Raw genomic sequence first — 17,167 nt, 5'->3', positions numbered from 1 at the left:
TTACATGAGGATACAAAATTGGTTTGCAAACAAAAAGGTGCTTCATTGCAACAGCAACACATTTTCTGTATGATCTAACCCCTCGGTCCCAGTCCTGTTCCCCCTTGCTAAAGAAACTTCATTGGCTCCCTGTAGAGCTGAGAATCCAATATAAGTGCTGCTGTATCTGCTGCAAAATACTATCTGGCTCAGCCCCATCCTACCTGTCTGACCTGTTCACACTCTATACACCCTCACGATTCCTCCGCTCCTCTGTAGACACTAGAATATTCTGTCTATCTTCTTTTAGTCGCAAACAGCACGGCCAGAGAGCCTTCTCCCACTCTGCTGCCGTTGCGTGGAACTCTCTCCCTTACTCTATCCGACACTGCCAAACATTCTGTTCCTTCAAATCAAACCTTAAAACACACTTCTTCACACAGTATTTTGATTAATTTTATTTCAACATGGTGCATTTTTGAATCAGGTGTTTGAATGTTTGAATGTTTTGCCTGCGTTAGTATGCTTGCAGCTTGTATTGATGTAGTGTTTCGTTGTTCACTTGTGTGCTGAATGCTGCAGCACATGCTTTTTTTTGCTTTGCTTTGTATGTCTATGTATGTTTGTCATTGTAAAGCGCTTAGAGAATGTAAAGCGCTCTATAAATCTCCCATATTATTATTATTATTATTATCTCTCAACTATACCCCTCTGTTCATAAATGTTTCTACTGTTAGTGGACTCTGCTATTCTAAAAGTGTTGATCAATTTGCTTTTTGCAGGTTACTACTGTCAAGCGAGTACAGTCAACCTGCGGGTGTCCCAAGCCACCCCCTGTCCCATAGGAACGTACGGCAGTAGACCAGGTCTTACCGCTTCCTCCGAGTGCAGTCAGTGTGACGCTGGTCTCTATTGTGAGACTGAAGGTGAGATTTGGGTGTTATGGGTTGGTTTCAGTCTTGTCAGTTACAGTACTTTAGGTAGCCATTTTCCATAATCAACCCTGTGGGAATGGCATAGAGATACTGAAGCCAGATGAAACGTTTTGATACTGCTTGTTACTGCAGCGACTAACTTCTACAGGCTATATCTGGAGACTGCCAATGCAGTGCATGCATGATTTGTAATCACCGTGTGCTTCACACCACACTGGAATCACTATTTTGTTTTGTTAAATGCTGAACAAATTTATTGTAAATTAATTAATAATTAAGCTTACCATCCCGAAGATGGCAGTAATGTGCCGAAATATTGATTATAGATATAAACGTACCTAACCTGGTTACTGGTGTGTTTTCTTTTTATTCAATTTTATTGTAGTATGTATCAATTGCCTTCTTTTGCGGAAGAGTTGTCTTTTACTTTTCACTGTCCGGTAAAATAAGGGGAAAGGAACTCTGCTATGTAAACAAGTTTACTGGTAACCAGTGTATGGGCTAGTGGAAATAGAACTATAAGGTTTGAAGATAGAGGACAAAACAACATCAAAAGGAATCCATTTTAAAATCATAACATAAAACTTAACTTGCACTTACACCTGGTAAAATGTCAATTTTTTGAGAGTAGAACTACATGTACGTATTGCACAGGTAGTAACTGACCAAACGTGTCTTGTGTTTCAGGTCTGACCAACTCTACAGCACTGATCAGCGCAGGCTTCTGGGCACTGGAAGGAGCGCGAGAGCCCACCCCACCTGAAACAGACAATGCCTACTACGGCATCTGTCCCCAGGGTAACTACTGCCCAGAGGGAAGTACCTACCCCACACCTTGCCCACCGGGCACATTCGGGTAAGCTTTGGTTGACACATGGTATTGCTAGCAGTTCTGCCAACATGACACTTGGATTAAAGGCGATCGATAAGAAGGGTCTTTGGAAGGGTGATGCAGCATGGAAACATTCTTGTTTTTTCATTAGAACCTACTGTGAATTTGCATCTTTGACAGACAGAAAGCAAGCCTATATTGATTGAAGCACACACAAAAGCATTGGAAAATAAATGTAAGAGATTGAAAAACAGAAGAATTAACACTCGACGATTTTTCCACCTTCGTTATTCCTTCTTTCCTTCCTTCCTTCCTTCCTTCCTTCCTTCCTTCCTTCCTTCCTTCCTTCCTTCCTTCCTTCCTTCCTTCCTTCCTTCCTTCCTTCCTTCCTTCCTTCCTTCCTTCCTTCCTTCCTTCCTTCCTCCCTCCCTCCCTCCCTTTCCCTCCCTCCCTTTCCTTCCTTCCTTCCTTCCTTCCTTCCTTCCTTCCTTCCTTCCTTCCTTCCTTCCTTCCTTCCTTCCTTCCTTCCTTCCTCCCTCCCTCCCTCCCTTCCTTCCTTCCTTCCTTCCTTCCTTCCTTCCTTCCTTCCTTCCTTCCTTCCTTCCTCCCTCCCTTCCTTCCTTCCTTCCTTCCTCCCTCCTTCCCTCCCTCCCTCCCTCCTTCCCTCCCTCCCACCCTCCCTTCCTTCCTTCTTGACACCCTTCCCCCAGTAAATTTTGGCAGTCTATTAAGGTTTTATCACAGCTGCCTGTGATTATTTTCTCAGGTACTCTCGACAACTGCCGGACGTAGGTAGCTGCACGGCATGCGGTGGAGGCAAGTACTGTCCGTACTCCAACATGACACTGGACGGTTCAAATTGCGACGCTGGCTACTACTGTTCTGCTGGCTCTCCTACCAACACACCTGTCAACCAGACCTACGGTGACGAGTGTCCCTCAGGTGAGCAAATGTGATAGAGACATTAACCCTTTTCTCTGCCTTAAGACATCGCCTGATGTCCTAGGTAACTTGTTTCAGTGGACAACAAACTGTTCAATAAAGAACAAAGAAGAAGAACAACGACAACAAACAAACAATGTGTGCGTGTGGGGTGTATTCATGTATACATCATGGGCACATTGTAATTTGTCAATTCAGTAAAAACAGGTAACACTTTGTTTATAAATATATACTGGCAGCGAACAGGTTAAAGTCTTCCAGTAGAGTGTTGATAAAATTTGCTGTTCGGTTCTGTGTGATAGTGTAGAACTTTGTATCTTCTTTTTATAGTTTGTGGGATGACTTGCCTTTCAATTTAAAATGCTGCTTTGAAGAGAAAAACTAGTTTTACTTGTGTCATCAGTTTGCAACAGGTGGTTTTTTACTGTGATAAAAAAATCCTAGTTTTGTTGAGTCGTATCGAGCGCTAACGGAGGCATTGAGTTAACACTTCTTTTAGGTGAATGAAGTTACATTTAGTCAAATTTGGTAGAAAATATGCACAGAATTAAAACAAATCGGTGTATGCAAATTAGGTACTATACTACGTTCGTATGCTTCACCAAGACAAGTTTAATCCGTCTTGGTCGTTGGGTTTGGGCTAGCCATGCCTTACTACATGTAGTCTTGTTCTTGACTTGGGTTCAGTGTTGATGTTTTAGTTTCAGGCCTCAGATTGACTAAATATTTTGATATTGCTTGACACAACTTTTTCGTTTTAAGGTTACTACTGCCCAGCAGGATCTGCAGCGCCAACACCCTGTGTAGCTGGCGAATATACCAACCAGACTCGCAGCACTTCATGCTTCAACTGCCCCGAGGGTCACTACTGTTCGGTCAACACCGGTGACCCCTTCCCCTGCCCTGAGGGCTACTGGTGCGGCACCAGCCAGTCCCTGCCCTACCAGAACCCTTGTCCTAGAGGAACCTACAACAACATTACTGGAGCTAATGATGTCTCTCACTGCCTGTCTTGTTCTCCTGGGTGAGTTTGGTGGAAGGAGTGAAAATTTAGTGTTTCTGTTGTGGTTTTGTTGACTTGATTTCCGCAGGGTTAGGTGCTTGTTGAGTTAACCATTTTTGTCATAGTATTGTTATAGCAATGTTGTTCCAAGACACAGAAGAGCTTTTAGTTATGCGCATAGTGCATTTAGTTATGCGCTATAGAAATCTCCTTAATAAATAAATAAATAAATAAATAAAGACAATAGGTCAGTTGGACCTGGATTCAAAAACAGACCTGGCCACAAACAATTGTTGTGTCAAACGACATCCAGCGTGTCAAAACGATTGTACATTTAACCGACCTGGGTTCTGAACAATGCGTCAGATCGAAAATCTGTGCGTAAATGTCCGAAGACTGTGGCCTGGGAACAACCTGTTACAGAACCATGTTTTGTCTTTGCTTTTCAAGGGACAGCTGGGTTTTTTTTTTATCTGCTGTTGCTGCTAAGTTTTCTCACCAGCATGGCACTAAAAATTTGTGTGCATTATTCTTGCAGCTGGTACTGTGGTTCAGAAGGGCTGTCGATGCCCACAGCACAGTGCGATGGAGGGTGGTACTGTACAGCAGGGGCTGAGTCAGCACGACCCAGCGACCCCATCCAGGGCGGACAGTGTTCAGCAGGCAACTTCTGTCCCAACGGCAGTGCTGTGGAGCTTCCTTGCACCCCTGGCTATTACTGCTTGGATGTGGGTGAGTGTGGAGCTACCTGAATTTTTTTGTTGGCGAAGTTCTTGTGAATTTTTTTTTTCTAGACGTAGATATAGACATAGACAGAGAGGACTTAATTATCTCATATGAGAATTTTGGTTGTGGTGTACATAACATACATGCAACGTTACATGGAACAACATAAAACTATTTTTGTGCTGGTTTCTGCAATGCGTTTTGTTTGAAAACAAGTTTGGCATTGTGTTTTGATTGCTCCTGTTGTATTTCCACAGAGCTGTCTGAACCCACAGGCAATTGCAGTGAAGGATACTACTGTCTCTCTGGCTCCCCTACTGCAACCCCTGTTGGATCTGGCTTTGGTATGTGTTTCTGTTCACTCCTTTTATGATTTTTATTCTAGAAAGTAATATTTTCACTGTGTGTGTGTGTGTTTTCATGTGTGTGTTTTCATTTTTTTATTTGCGTTATGTGTGTGTGTGTGTGTTACTCATAATCCATGTGTTGGTAGGAACATTGTAGTATAACAAATGTGAGTGTGTTTGTGACTGTGATTGTGTGTTTAAATTTAATTTTAGGAAAGTGGATAAAATCTGAACTGTTTGCTAATGGCAACTGATTCTGCGTGTGTGTGTGTGTGTGTGTGTGTGTGTGTGTGTGTGTGTGTGTGTGTGTGTGTGTGTGTGTGTGTGTGTGTGTGTGTGTGTGTGTGTGTTACTCATAATCCATGTGTTGGTAGGAACATTGTAGCATAACAAATGTGAGTGTGTGTAATTGTGTGTTTAAATTCCCATTTTGGAAAGTGGATACAATCTGAACTGTTTGCTAGTGGCAACTGATTCTGCTGACAGAATCATCAATAAGAACACAACCGATCCTGACCAAAACTGCTCTTTCTTTTGCAGGTGATGTGTGCATGGCCGGTCAGTTCTGCCCAGCAGGGAGTGCTAACGGCACCTACTGCCCACCTGGCACTTACCTGGACACTACAGGTGCCAGACAGGAGAGTGACTGCTTGCCTTGCATGCAAGGCTATTACTGTGACGGCTATGGTAATGATCAGCCCACTGGACCGTGCACAGCTGGCTACTACTGCCCCACTGGAATGAATGTTTCCTCACCTGCTGAATACACCTGTCCACAAGGTAGGTTGTACTTTGACGTGAATGTAAGGCTTCTTTTTAAGCCTACTGTCTATATGATACTTACCGAGACAGTACTATTCTTGCACATTATCTATTATAGGCCGAAAAAATTGGACAAAACGCTGCGTGGGTACAATTATCTCCCATAACCATGCGCCACCGTGGATCCCAAGCACTGTCCGAGTGCTTCCCCCTTACAGGATGTAGGTGGCGCGTCCTCTTTCTTTATGAGCTGCAGACCCTCAAAAAGCCCATAACATATCAAGAGGGGAGGCGGGAGGGAAACTCTAATAGTACTGTCTCGGTAAGTATCATATAGACAGTAGGCTTAAAAAGAAGCCTTACAGTCAATATAACACTTACCTCGACAGTACTATTCTTGCACAGAATACCAGAGTGGTGTGAGGGTGATATGTAGAGTATTAAACTCCTTAATCAAAATCACTTAAATCCAAGGATTAAGATACCCAGGCAATTTTCGAACAGTACTACCGTAAAAGAAAATATACCCAAGAAACATACCTTAGACTGACGTGACCATGCTGGCAACCACTGCTGTGTGGTGAACTCAATGTCAAAGTCCAGGCCACTCAAAGCTTGAATACCACTGAGTCTACGGCAAGTGGCTAAAGCGATGAGGAACAATTAGTCTTAAAAATCAGCAACTTGATACTGATGCCTGCCAGGGGTTCAAACTCATTGCTACGCAGGAGTTTGAGGACCAGAAAGACATCCCCCTTGGGAAATGAAACCCGAGGTTTAGACACCGCTGCATTGCTAATACCCGAAAGGACATTAGCGATGAGGGAGGACCTGATCAAGTGTTCAGGTCTGCGACCAGTAGCGGCCGCAATCGTGGAAGCGATGGCAGATCTGTATCCAAGAAGAGTCTTAGAAGAAAGACTCTTCTTTTGATACACTTCCACCAGGAAGTTGGCCAAGTCCTGTGTTGAGGGATAAAGCGGCTTTATCCCCTTGGACAAGGCGAAGGTGGCCCAAGCTCTCCAGCGTAAGTCGTAGAGCTGATTAGTTGATCGCCTCTTAGCGTTCAAGGAAAACTCTACTGAACTCTTGTGCAATCCTAGTACAAGCAGTTTGGAGCGCACAAGAGCCATGCGGTCAAGCACAGACTCTCTGGACGTGGATGAGGGAGGCATGATCGAGGCTGGAGCAGACCTCCCCCGTCCAGATCCAGAGGTAGAGGGTCTACGTGGGTGAGACCGCGAAGATCTGGAAACCACGGAGCTGTTGGCCAGTAAGGCGCGACCAAAATCAGTCTTGGTCGTTCCTGCAGATATTTTGCCAGCACCCTCGGAATCAGAGATGTCGGGGGATAGGCGTAAGCATTGAGGAGCCTCCACAAGAGAGTGAATGCGTCCAAGTGGAACGCATTCATGTCTCGAAAGGGGCTGACGTACCTGGGAAGCCGAGCGCTGAATCGAGTTGCGAACAGATCGATCAGAGGACGGTCCCACCTTGCACACAGACGCTGTAGAACGTTGTGAGCGATGGTCCATTCTGTGAAGAGAACCTGATCGCCCCGACTGAGAATGTCGGCCAGGGCGTTCAGTTTCCCCGGAACGAACTGGACTGACATCCGGACCTGATTGGTCTGGCACCAGAGCAGAATCTCCTCCGCCAACAGGGAGAGGGACCGAGAATTGGTGCCCCCCTGGTGGCGAAGGTAAGCTAAGCATGTGGTGTTGTTGTCCCCGTTGAAAATCAGAGGGGCCAAGGACAGGCCGAATGGGAGGGCCCGAAACTCGAACACTGTGCCCTCCCAAACGAACCGGAGCAGATGTCGGTACCCCGGGGCCACCAGGATGTGGAAGTAAGCATCCTGGAGGTCCCAGACATGGCCCAATCGTTTGGCCGGATGGCCAACCGGACCGACGAAGGGGTTTCCATCTTGAACTTGCACCTGTGAAGGTACAAGTTCAAGGTGGAGAGGTCCAACACCGGCCTGAACCGGCCGTCCTTTTTGGGGACGGTGAACAGGCGGGAGCAGAACCCCGGAGAAGGCTGAGAAAGGGGGTAGACCGCCTTCTTCTCGACCAACGAGTTCACCTCGTCCTGAAGAGCCTGCCATCTGGCAGGGTCTCGAGGAGGGGGGAACGTCAAGGGTAGAGCGGACAATGGAGTTGTGACGACAGCAGTAGAGAAAACCCCGACCACACCACCCTCAAGAAAAACTGGTTGGAGACCAGTCTGCCCCACATGCCGCGGGCCCGAAAAAGGGAACCGACGGACGAAAGAGGGGCAACTTGAGGGGGCGTCAACGTAGGGCCGGGACTCACTGAAAATTCTGCTGGAGGGCAGGCGCAGGCTTGCGACCACCCCCCCTGGTGGTGCTGCTTCCCCTTACCTGTCTGAGCACCCTTCGTCTTGCTTGGGAACGCGACAGGCGCCTAAGAGGAGGAAGAAGGAGGCAGTGAAACTGGCTTCTTCTTCTTCTTCTGAGGCTGGGAGCTGGAGGTGACTGTAGCACTTCTCTTACTCCCCGCCGCCGTCGCCGAAGCAGCGAGGCCAACCATCAGAGAATCAGTGTTCCTCTGGCGTGTGGACTCCACCACAGAACGAACAGTGTCCGGATGAAAGAGGGAAGAAGGCTGAGGAAACGTGTTCCTCAGACTCTTCCTCATATCCGGAGGCACTATAGAAGTAAGCAGAAAATGATCACGGAACAGGGCCAATAAAGTGGACCCGTGTTCCAATAGCCAATTCTGCCGCAGACGTCACGCACGATCGCACGGCATGCAAAGCCCGATCCACTCGAATCGTGTCAAGGACCCGAGTGGAATCGGACTCTGCCCGATCGGGAGGGTCCAACAGTGTGGACAGCGTGCTCATCCATGTCAAGGCCTGCGATTAGACCTCGACTGTGGAAGAAACGGTGGCCTCAAGATTGTGGAACGAAGCAGAGCTCAGTTCCACCTTCTTGACCGAAGGCACCTCCCCAACGAACACATCACCGTCAGCCCCACCCTAAACACTCGAAGTCTGGAAAGGGAGAGTTCGAGAGTCAAAGGGAAAAGGGAGGGACGAAACAGATTGGACACGAGGAAACAGTGGAGGTGCGCCTCCCGAAGGAAAGCATGGCACTGAACCCGCGTCCTCCCGAGGAACACAGGTCGCGTTTGCACGTGAATCTGTACTCCTCAGGCGATGTGCTGCCGCTTCCACCGTGGCACTAAGACTAGGGTGGAACGCGAATTGCCGGCGGCCGGATCGTTCATAAAACGAGCCGCCGGCAGACGCGGCGTGAGCCTCCCGCGCCCGGGCCGAAGCGGACTCAAAGGACGAGAGGGTGTCTCAGGGAAGGACGTCCTGAAACTGTTCAAACGTCCTTCTAGCTGTGCGAGGGCGAGCCTCCTGCCTCTCGTCCTCACCCAGCCAGCAAGACATTAGCGGCCGATAATCGGCCGAACACCCTTCAAAAAGTCGGGCCGGTGACGTCAAAACATACGACGCGGGTGTTGGCCCGACTAACTTTTGCAAAGAGGCAACGATGCGGCCGATAGGCGGCCGAACACCTGCACTGTGGCGGCACGCATCCGGTCCGATGTTAATCGGCCCGATGACTTGTTTGACCTGCGGTCCGACACCTTATGCCGACATCGGGAAGATATCGATTTCAGCGGGAAGACATCGGGACGATGTCGGCATAAGGTGTCGGGCCGCAGGTCCAACAAGCCATCGGGCCGATTAACATCGGACCGGATGCGTGCCGCCATAGTACAGGTGTTCGGCCGCCTGTCGGCCGCCTCGTTGCCTCTTTGCAAAAGTTAGTCGGGCCAACACCCGCGTCGTATCTTTTGACGTCACCTGCCCGACTTTTTGAAGGGTGTTCGGCCGACTATCGGCCGCTAATGTCTTGCTGGCTGGGTGCAGCTACAGATACAGCAGTATGTACCACCACCACCCCCCCACCCCCCCCCAAGTGTAACAGTGCAAAATTCACTTACAGCTACAGCTACAGCAGTATAACCCCCCCTCCCCCCAGTGTTACAGTTGCAAACAAACCTACAGATACAGCAGTGTGTACAACCCCCCCCCCCCCAGTGTAACAGTGCAAAACAAATCACCAGCTAGAGATACAGCAGTATGTAGAACCCCCCGCCCCTACCGCGTACCGCCCTCACTGTAACAGTACAAAACACACCTACAGCTACAGATACAGCCGTATACACCCCCCCCCCCCCCCCCTCAGTATTACAGTATAAAACACACCTACAGCAACAGATTCAGCAGTATATACAACCCCCCAAGTGTAACAGTGCAAAAATTACTTACAGCTACAGCAGTATGTACACCTCCCCTCCCCCTTAGTAACAGTGCAAAACACACCTACAGCTACAGCAGTATGTACAACCCCCAACCCCCCCCCCCCCCCCACCACTGTAACAGTACAAAACTCATTTACAGCTACAGATTCAGAATTATGTACATCCCCCTCCCCCCGCTGCCACCACTGTAACAGTACCAAACATACAACACTCCACCCCCTTCCCTCGTGTAGAGCGCAAAACACACCTAGAGCTACAGATACAGCAGTATACAACCCCAATCCCCCCCCCCCCCCCCCCCTGTGTGCAAAACACACCAACAGCTACAAAAACAGCAGTATGTTCACCCCCCCCCCCTCCCCCTACTGTAACAGTACATAACACACCTACAGCTTCAGCTAGTTACATCTATGCTTGGCGCTGGTGGACAATATTCACTTTTTTTGGCAAAAACCGCCAGTTTTGGCCAAAAAAGACAAAGATTTGGCCAAAACAACCCACACATTTGGCCAAATAAAATAGATTTGGCTATAACTTTTTTTGGGCCAAAACTTTCTATGTAAAAGTTTTGGCCAAAACTGTTTATGTTAGCTAAAACGGGAGATTTGGCCAAACTTCTGCCACAAAAAGATTTGGCCAAAAAAAGATTTGGCCAAACAAAAAAGATTTGGCCAAATCTTCACTTTTTGGCCAAATCTTTTTTGTTTGGCCAAATCTTTTTTTGGCAAAATCTTTTGTATTTGCTGGCGCTGGTGGACAATATTCACTTTTTTGGCCAAATCTCTTTTTGGCCAAAACTTTGCTTTTTTGGCCAAAACTTTGCTTTTTTGGCCAATACCGCCAGTTTTGGCCAAAAAAGTGTGTTTTTGGCAAAATAAGTGAATATTGTCCACCAGCGCCAAGCAGCTTGGCGCTGGTGAACAATATTCACTTTTTTTGGCCAAAAACGCACTTTTTTGGCCAAAACTGGCGGTTTTGGCCAAAACTGGCGGTTTTGGCCAAAACTGGCGGTTTTGGCCAAAACTGGCGTTTTTGGCCGAAACTATACTTTTTTGGCCAAAACTTTGCTTTTTTGGCCAAAAATGTACGTTTTTGGCCAAAAAAGTGTGTTTTTGGCAAAAAAAGTGAATATTGTCCACCATGCAGCGCCAAGCAGCTTGGCGCTGGTGGACAATATTCACTATTTTGGCCAAAAACACACTTTTTTTGCCAAAACTGGTGGTTTTGGCCAAAACTGGCGTTTTTGGCTAAAACTGGCGTTTTTGGCCAAAACTATACTTTTTTGGCCAAAACTTTGCTTTTTTGGCCAAAACCGCCAGTTTTGGCCAAAAAAGTGTGTTTTGGCCAAAAAAAGCGATTAAATTACATATTCTTACTCCGAGTCACATATTTAGCATTGACGCAGTCGAGATGCTAGGTACACTGAAACGCTATCCCGTCTATAGTCTAAGGGAAGCAACCCAAGCTAAAAAAAGTAGCAAGCTTGCTACCCTGGGTTGCCTCCCGTAGCGTGTCACGCCACAGATCTCGTACCCAGTACGAGACACCCTCATTCGACATCTTTCAGCCAGAGAGACAGGTCGTGCTGATTTCGCTCCTAGGCTGTTGTTTGCTGTCTGCTTGACACCCACCGGCCTTGGCTCCCCGTCTGCTCATTGCTGTTTCTAGCGGTGAGATCGTTTCATTTTGTTGTTGTTTGCATTGCCATTCTGCCGAGAATTTTCTCGTCCGCGGACTTGTGAATTTTACTCGGTAGTTTGTTGCTGTGGCCGCCATTTTGGTCGCCTTTTTTCGCTTACACGTGGTGTTTTTCGCTGGTTAGTTTGGGTCCGTGCTCGGACTTTTAGCGTTGACCAGTAGCACTATTACCGCCTTGTAACTTGTACTTTGTGCTAGTTTATTCTGCTGAAATTTTGCGTCCTAGAGACTTGTGTATTTTCAGTAGTCTGTTTTTCTTGCGCGACAGCATGTCGGATAGTGAGAAAAAGAGAGCGGCTAAGGCCGAGAGTAAGGGCAAAGGCCCTGGCAAACCTAAGTCCTCGGCTTCTACTTCTTCGGCTAGGAACCCCACGGTTCACGTTTCTGACCCGAAGACTAACTTCGTTTTTTCGGTGCCCATTTCGGCGCCGGAGGAGACTTCGTCTGGCTCGCGGGCGGCGGGCGTTTCTACTACCACGTCCGTTTTGACCCCGGTACCTGTGCCGGAGGCTGGCACTCTTGTGGCTAGCATTTTGTCCTCTTTGCTTCCAGAAATTCGGACGCTCGTGCGTTCAGAGATGGCGCGGACGGACCCTGTTTCCAGCTCTGCCTCCCTCCCGGGGGTGTGCGACCCTCGGTCGTTGGCTTCCTTTGTTCCTGCTGTTTCCGGCGGCGTTGGTGCTGGAGGCCGTGAGCAGGGAGGCGTTTCTCTTCTCGGCCGGCGCTCGGTGGCTTCCGCCTGCGGGAGTGCACCTGCGCAGGTCCCTTTTGGGACACGGTCGTCGCAAGGTATGTGCTCGCAGCAGCCGTCCGCGGCAGCTGCACTTCCAGTTCCTGGAAGTAGTGGTTCACTGGACAGCGGACAGACCATGGTCCCTGCCGGTTTGAGCTACGAATTACGTAAGCAGTCGTTCACGGCAGCTTCCCTTCCGGCTCCGGCCGGAAGTAGTGGTTCACTGGAAAGCGGACAGACCATGGTCCCATCCGGTTCGAGCCACGAACTACGTAAGCAGTCGTTTACGGCAGCTTCTCTTCCGGTTCCGGCCGGAAGTGTTGGTTCACTGGTATGCGGACAGACCATGGTCCCTTCCGGTTCGAGCTTTGCCCAGTTTCAGCAGCCGTTTCCGGCAGCTGCCCTTCCTGCCTGGGCGGGAAGTGTGGGTCCAGCTGGTCGTGCACAGTCCTCTGTCACTTCCGGTTCCGGCCTAGGGCTTCCGGGTTGTAGCTGGCAGACTCCACAGCCATGGCATAGCTATGCCGTTGCGTCTGCTCTTCCGGCTCCTCCCGGTTCTTCCGGTTCGGTTCTCGCCGCGTCCGTTGGGATGCCGGCGGATTTCGAATTCGGTCGTTCTCCTGGGCATTCGGGCTTTCTGCCTCTGTTGGATCAGCAGCAGCCACACACTCCGGTGGTGTCTGCTAGCTCCTCCCTTCAGCTGCCTTCGGTTGCTGGCGTTTCTCACCCTCCTCTTAGCCAGGGTGTGAGTTTCGTCGATGACCAACAGGAGGGGCGTTTGGCTTCCGGCCTGTCCTCGCAGCGTCATTTGTCGGGTTCCTTGGGCTATGAGCCATCCCCGTCATGTGGCGTTTCGGACCTTGGGTCTGTGGACGAGGAGCAGCTGCCTTCGGCGGCTCCGGCCAGCTTCAGGGTAGCGCTTGAAGCGGCCGCGGAAGTCACTTCGCGATATTTCCCGGAAGGGGCTTCGTCTTCGACCACGCCTTCGGCGTCGGGTCCGTCGGCGATGGCAGACTTCCGGTGGGCGAAGGAGGAGGACAGCTACTTCCGGTTTGAAGAATCACCGTCAGTGGCTTTCCAGCTTTCTCGTTTGTTCGCCAAGCCCGCTCCTGCCGGCAGCGGGTTGCCTCCAGCGGCAGTTCCGCTTCTGGTGCCGTATGGCACAGCTCCGGAACATGCTTTGCCTTATCTGGCTGCTGCAACACAGGCAGACTTCTTCGTGCCCTTGGCGGCTCAAAGGAAGTTGCCTTGGCCTAAGGCTTCACGGAACCTTCTTTCGTCCTTTGCTCTGCCGCGTGCGCCGCTTCCGGTCACGCCGGCATTGCTACCTCTTTTGACGAAGCCTTTGAAGAAGGATTCCGTTCTCCCTCTTTCGGAGCAGTCTCTCCTGTCCTCTGAGGAGGTGGGAAGGCAGCTCCTGGAACTCAGTTCCATTTCGGAGACTATCCTGCGGGCTCTTTCACGTGCTCTTACAGAATCTTTGGCTCCCTTTACCTTGAGTAAGGAGCAAGATTCGGAGGACGTATCCACACTCCTCTCCACGCTGGCAAGGGTGAACGAGGAACAAATGAGATTGTCCTCTCTGCAGTACGTACATTTTGTCTCGTGCAGAAGGGACTTGTTTCTCACCCACTCCCAGTTCTCTGAGGAGTCGACGAGAAACACTCTCAGATCGTCGCCCTTGGTGGATGGTGCTCTCTTCGGCAACCTGGCCGCTGATGCCAGGAAGCAGGAGATCGACACCAACAGAGAACAGCAGTTCTCTTCCTTTGCGCTTCAGTCCCTGAAGCAGCCCAAGCAGGCTGCTCCTCAGCAGGCTCAGCACAAACAGGCTAAGACCTCTGCTCAGGCACATCCTGCTTCCCGGAAAAGATCTATTGCCCCTTCCCGCGGGTCGGGCAAGAGATCTTTTTCGAGGAGGGGTAGGGGCGCTTCCAGTGGAAAGCCCCACCCCCAATGAAGCGTTCCCGGCTTCACGCCCCCCCCGCCCTCCACCTTGGTGATGGCGGGGGGCCTTGCTCGGGCACTCCCACATTGGCTGGCCGCCATACGCAGCCGATGGTTAGTGGGTGTTGTGAAGTCGGGATTCCGCTTGCTTTGGCTGGGGGACAAGGCCCCTCTTACCAGGTGTCCTCCAGCCTTCAAGCCCCCCTTCTCACAGGAGGCAAGGGCCGTCCTCCAGTCGGAGGTTGCCTCACTGATAGAGAAGGGCGCGGTGGAAGCGGTCTCGGACCACAGCTCCCCGGGGTTTTATGGACGGCTTTTCGCGGTCCCCAAAGCTTCGGGAGCTTGGCGTCCTGTCTTGGATCTTTCGTTTCTCAACAAGTTTTTGAGAACGATTCGATTCAAGATGGAGACTCCTGCCTCGGTTCGGGACGCTCTCCGCCCAGGAGACTGGGTGACCTCGATCGACTTGACGGATGCGTACTTCCATATTCTGGTGCATCCCGCCGACCGGAAATGGCTCCGTTTCCGGTGGGCCAGTCAAGTCTACCAGTTCCGCGCACTGCCTTTTGGGCTGTCCCTTGCCCCATGGATCTTTACCATGGTGGTGAGGCAGCTTTGCGCGCTGGTGAGGTCACAGGGGGTGCGGCTGCGAGCATACCTCGACGACTGGCTCATCATGGGCCAGAGCGAGGCTCTCTGCAGGCAGCACACTCTCTTGGTTCTCCGAGAGGCCAGCTTGCTGGGATTCTCGGTCAACCAGACGAAGTCAGAGCTCGTGCCGTCTCAGTCATTCACTTACCTGGGGATGACGTTCAATACGGTCACCTGGACTGTCCAGCCTTCGCAGAAGCGGGTGGACAAGCTCCAGGCTCTCATCCGCTCTACTTCGCTTCTCCTGAGAGCTTCCCTTCGGACTTTGGCCTCCATCCTGGGGCAGATGGAGTCCATGGCCCTGCTGGTTCCACTAGGGAGAGCTCACAAACGCCCGCTTCAGCACGCGCTGAAGCCGTTGGTGGACTCTCCTTGTGTGGATTGGAACACGCTGGTTCCCCTTGGGGATTGGTTCCAGGCTGCAACCCTCCCGTGGCTGGACTCGGGATGGGTATGCAGGGGGGTTCCCATTGTTTCCCCCCCTCCCAACATGGACCTGTTCACAGACGCGTCCTTGCTGGGTTGGGGGGCTCACACGGACCGGCTCACGGCCTCCGGACTGTGGTCTGCGGAACAGAGCACATGGCACATCAACTCGCTAGAGTTGGAGGCCGTGTTTCTTGCTCTGGTCGCGTTCCTCCCTTCCCTGGCAGCCAAGCGCGTGCGTCTGTTCACGGACAATACGACAGTGGCTGCCTACGTGAACAAGCAGGGAGGTTCGCGGTCCCCCACTCTCTCCCGCAGAACGTGCGAGATCCTCTCCTGGTGCTCCCAGCGGGAGATCTCTCTCTCAGCGCGTTACCTGCCAGGGAGCCTCAACACACTGGCGGACGCGCTCAGCCGCTCCGACAGGGTGTTGCAGGCGGAATGGACCATCACGCATGGTGCCCTTCTCCGCCTTTGGGCTGTGGCCCCGAAGCCTGTGGTGGATCTCTTCGCCACCAGATTCTCCAGGCGCCTTCCGGTGTTTGTCTCCCCCTTCCCCGATCCGGAAGCGTGGGGGACCAACGCCTTGGACATCCCCTGGACAGGGCTGGAGGCTTATGCCTTCCCACCCTTCCAGCTGCTCAGCCAAGTCCTCAGGAAGGCGGAATTGGAGAGGCCGTCCCTGCTTCTGGTCACCCCTCTGTGGCCGTCTCAGCCCTGGTTTCCGGACCTTCTGAGACTCGCACACGGCCCTCCAATCCCTCTGGCTCTGGTACCAGGCGAACTCGTTCAGCCTCGCACCGGAGTTCCTCACGAGCACCCGCAGTCTCTCAATCTTCACGCGTGGAGACTGTGAGGTCCGCTCTGAGGCGGTCTGGGGCTTCCGACCGCACTTTGGAGTTGGTGCAGCGCTCGCATAGGGCCTCTACCTCCTCAGTGTATTCGTCGCATTGGCGTGCCTGGGTCACCTGGTGTCAGGCTCATGGGCTGAACCCGGTGGCTCCTCGTACTATGCACGTAGCCAACCACTTAGCGGATTTGTCTTCCCAGGGGGCTTCTTCCTCCTCTTTGAAGGTTCGCAGGTCGGCGATTGCCTCGACTCTTAAACAGATCGGTCATACCATCAATGTTAGTGGAGTTGTCGCTGGGGTTATTAAGGGCGCGTCTTTGCAGGACGTTAAGCGCTCTCCTCTGCCCAAGTGGGATCTTTTCCTTGTCCTCGAGTTCTTGCGCTCGGCGGACTTCGAGCCTCTAGAGGGCTCTAGCCTCGCGAACCTTACTCGTAAGGCTCTGTTTTTGCTACTTCTGGCTTCGGCCCGCAGAGGTAGCGAGATACACGCTCTTTCAGGCAGTCCGCAGGACATCGGCCGAGAGCGTGACGGCTCCTTGTCTTTGCATTTCCGGGAGGCCTTTCTGGCCAAGAATCAGACACCGGATCAGCCTTCTCCCTGTGTCCTTGTGAGGCCCCTGTCTCATATTGTGGCACAAGATGACCCAGACATGGTCAATTGCCCGGTTAGGGCCCTGGAGGCATATTTAGCCCGGACTCAACCCATCAGGTCGAGCTCCCAGAAGCTCCTCTTTATTTCCTTGAATACGTCCATGGACAGAGATATCACGAGGACTACCTTGGCCAGGTGGGTGTCGGCTCTCATAAAACAAGCTTATGTGTGGAGTCTGGCACAAAAGGGGGGGGCTCAGCCTGCCTTCCCTCTCCAGTCGGCTAGAATGCACGAGTCCCGGGCATGGGCATCGTCATTGGCTGTTTTGAGGTCCCGAAGACTCGACGACGTCCTGCGCACAGCATACTGGCGTTCAGACGACGTCTTTATCTCGTTCTACTTGAGAGACATCGCCGCGGTATGCCGTGATGGCTCAAGGA

The 17,167-nt window shown here is 51.2% G+C and overlaps 1 protein-coding gene across 2 annotated transcripts in view; it reads left to right on the top strand.

Moving 5' to 3' along the window:
• LOC138959592 (uncharacterized) overlaps window positions 1–17,167 on the top strand; it is a 236,235-nt gene that overhangs the window by 56,124 nt on the left and 162,944 nt on the right. For both annotated transcript variants that reach the window (XM_070331139.1, XM_070331138.1), the window contains exons 32-38: window positions 762–905; window positions 1,602–1,770; window positions 2,513–2,688; window positions 3,451–3,712; window positions 4,230–4,423; window positions 4,675–4,761; window positions 5,305–5,544. In XM_070331139.1, coding sequence (XP_070187240.1) covers window positions 762–905; window positions 1,602–1,770; window positions 2,513–2,688; window positions 3,451–3,712; window positions 4,230–4,423; window positions 4,675–4,761; window positions 5,305–5,544 — 1,272 coding nt within the window. The remainder of the gene's footprint in view (window positions 1–761; window positions 906–1,601; window positions 1,771–2,512; window positions 2,689–3,450; window positions 3,713–4,229; window positions 4,424–4,674; window positions 4,762–5,304; window positions 5,545–17,167) is intronic.

Source organism: Littorina saxatilis, linkage group LG2 (assembly GCF_037325665.1).
Source record: "Littorina saxatilis isolate snail1 linkage group LG2, US_GU_Lsax_2.0, whole genome shotgun sequence".
NCBI lineage: Eukaryota > Metazoa > Mollusca > Gastropoda > Littorinimorpha > Littorinidae > Littorina > Littorina saxatilis.
The sequence above is the reverse complement of the archived record's forward strand: the minus strand, read 5'-3'. Positions and strand labels throughout refer to the sequence as shown.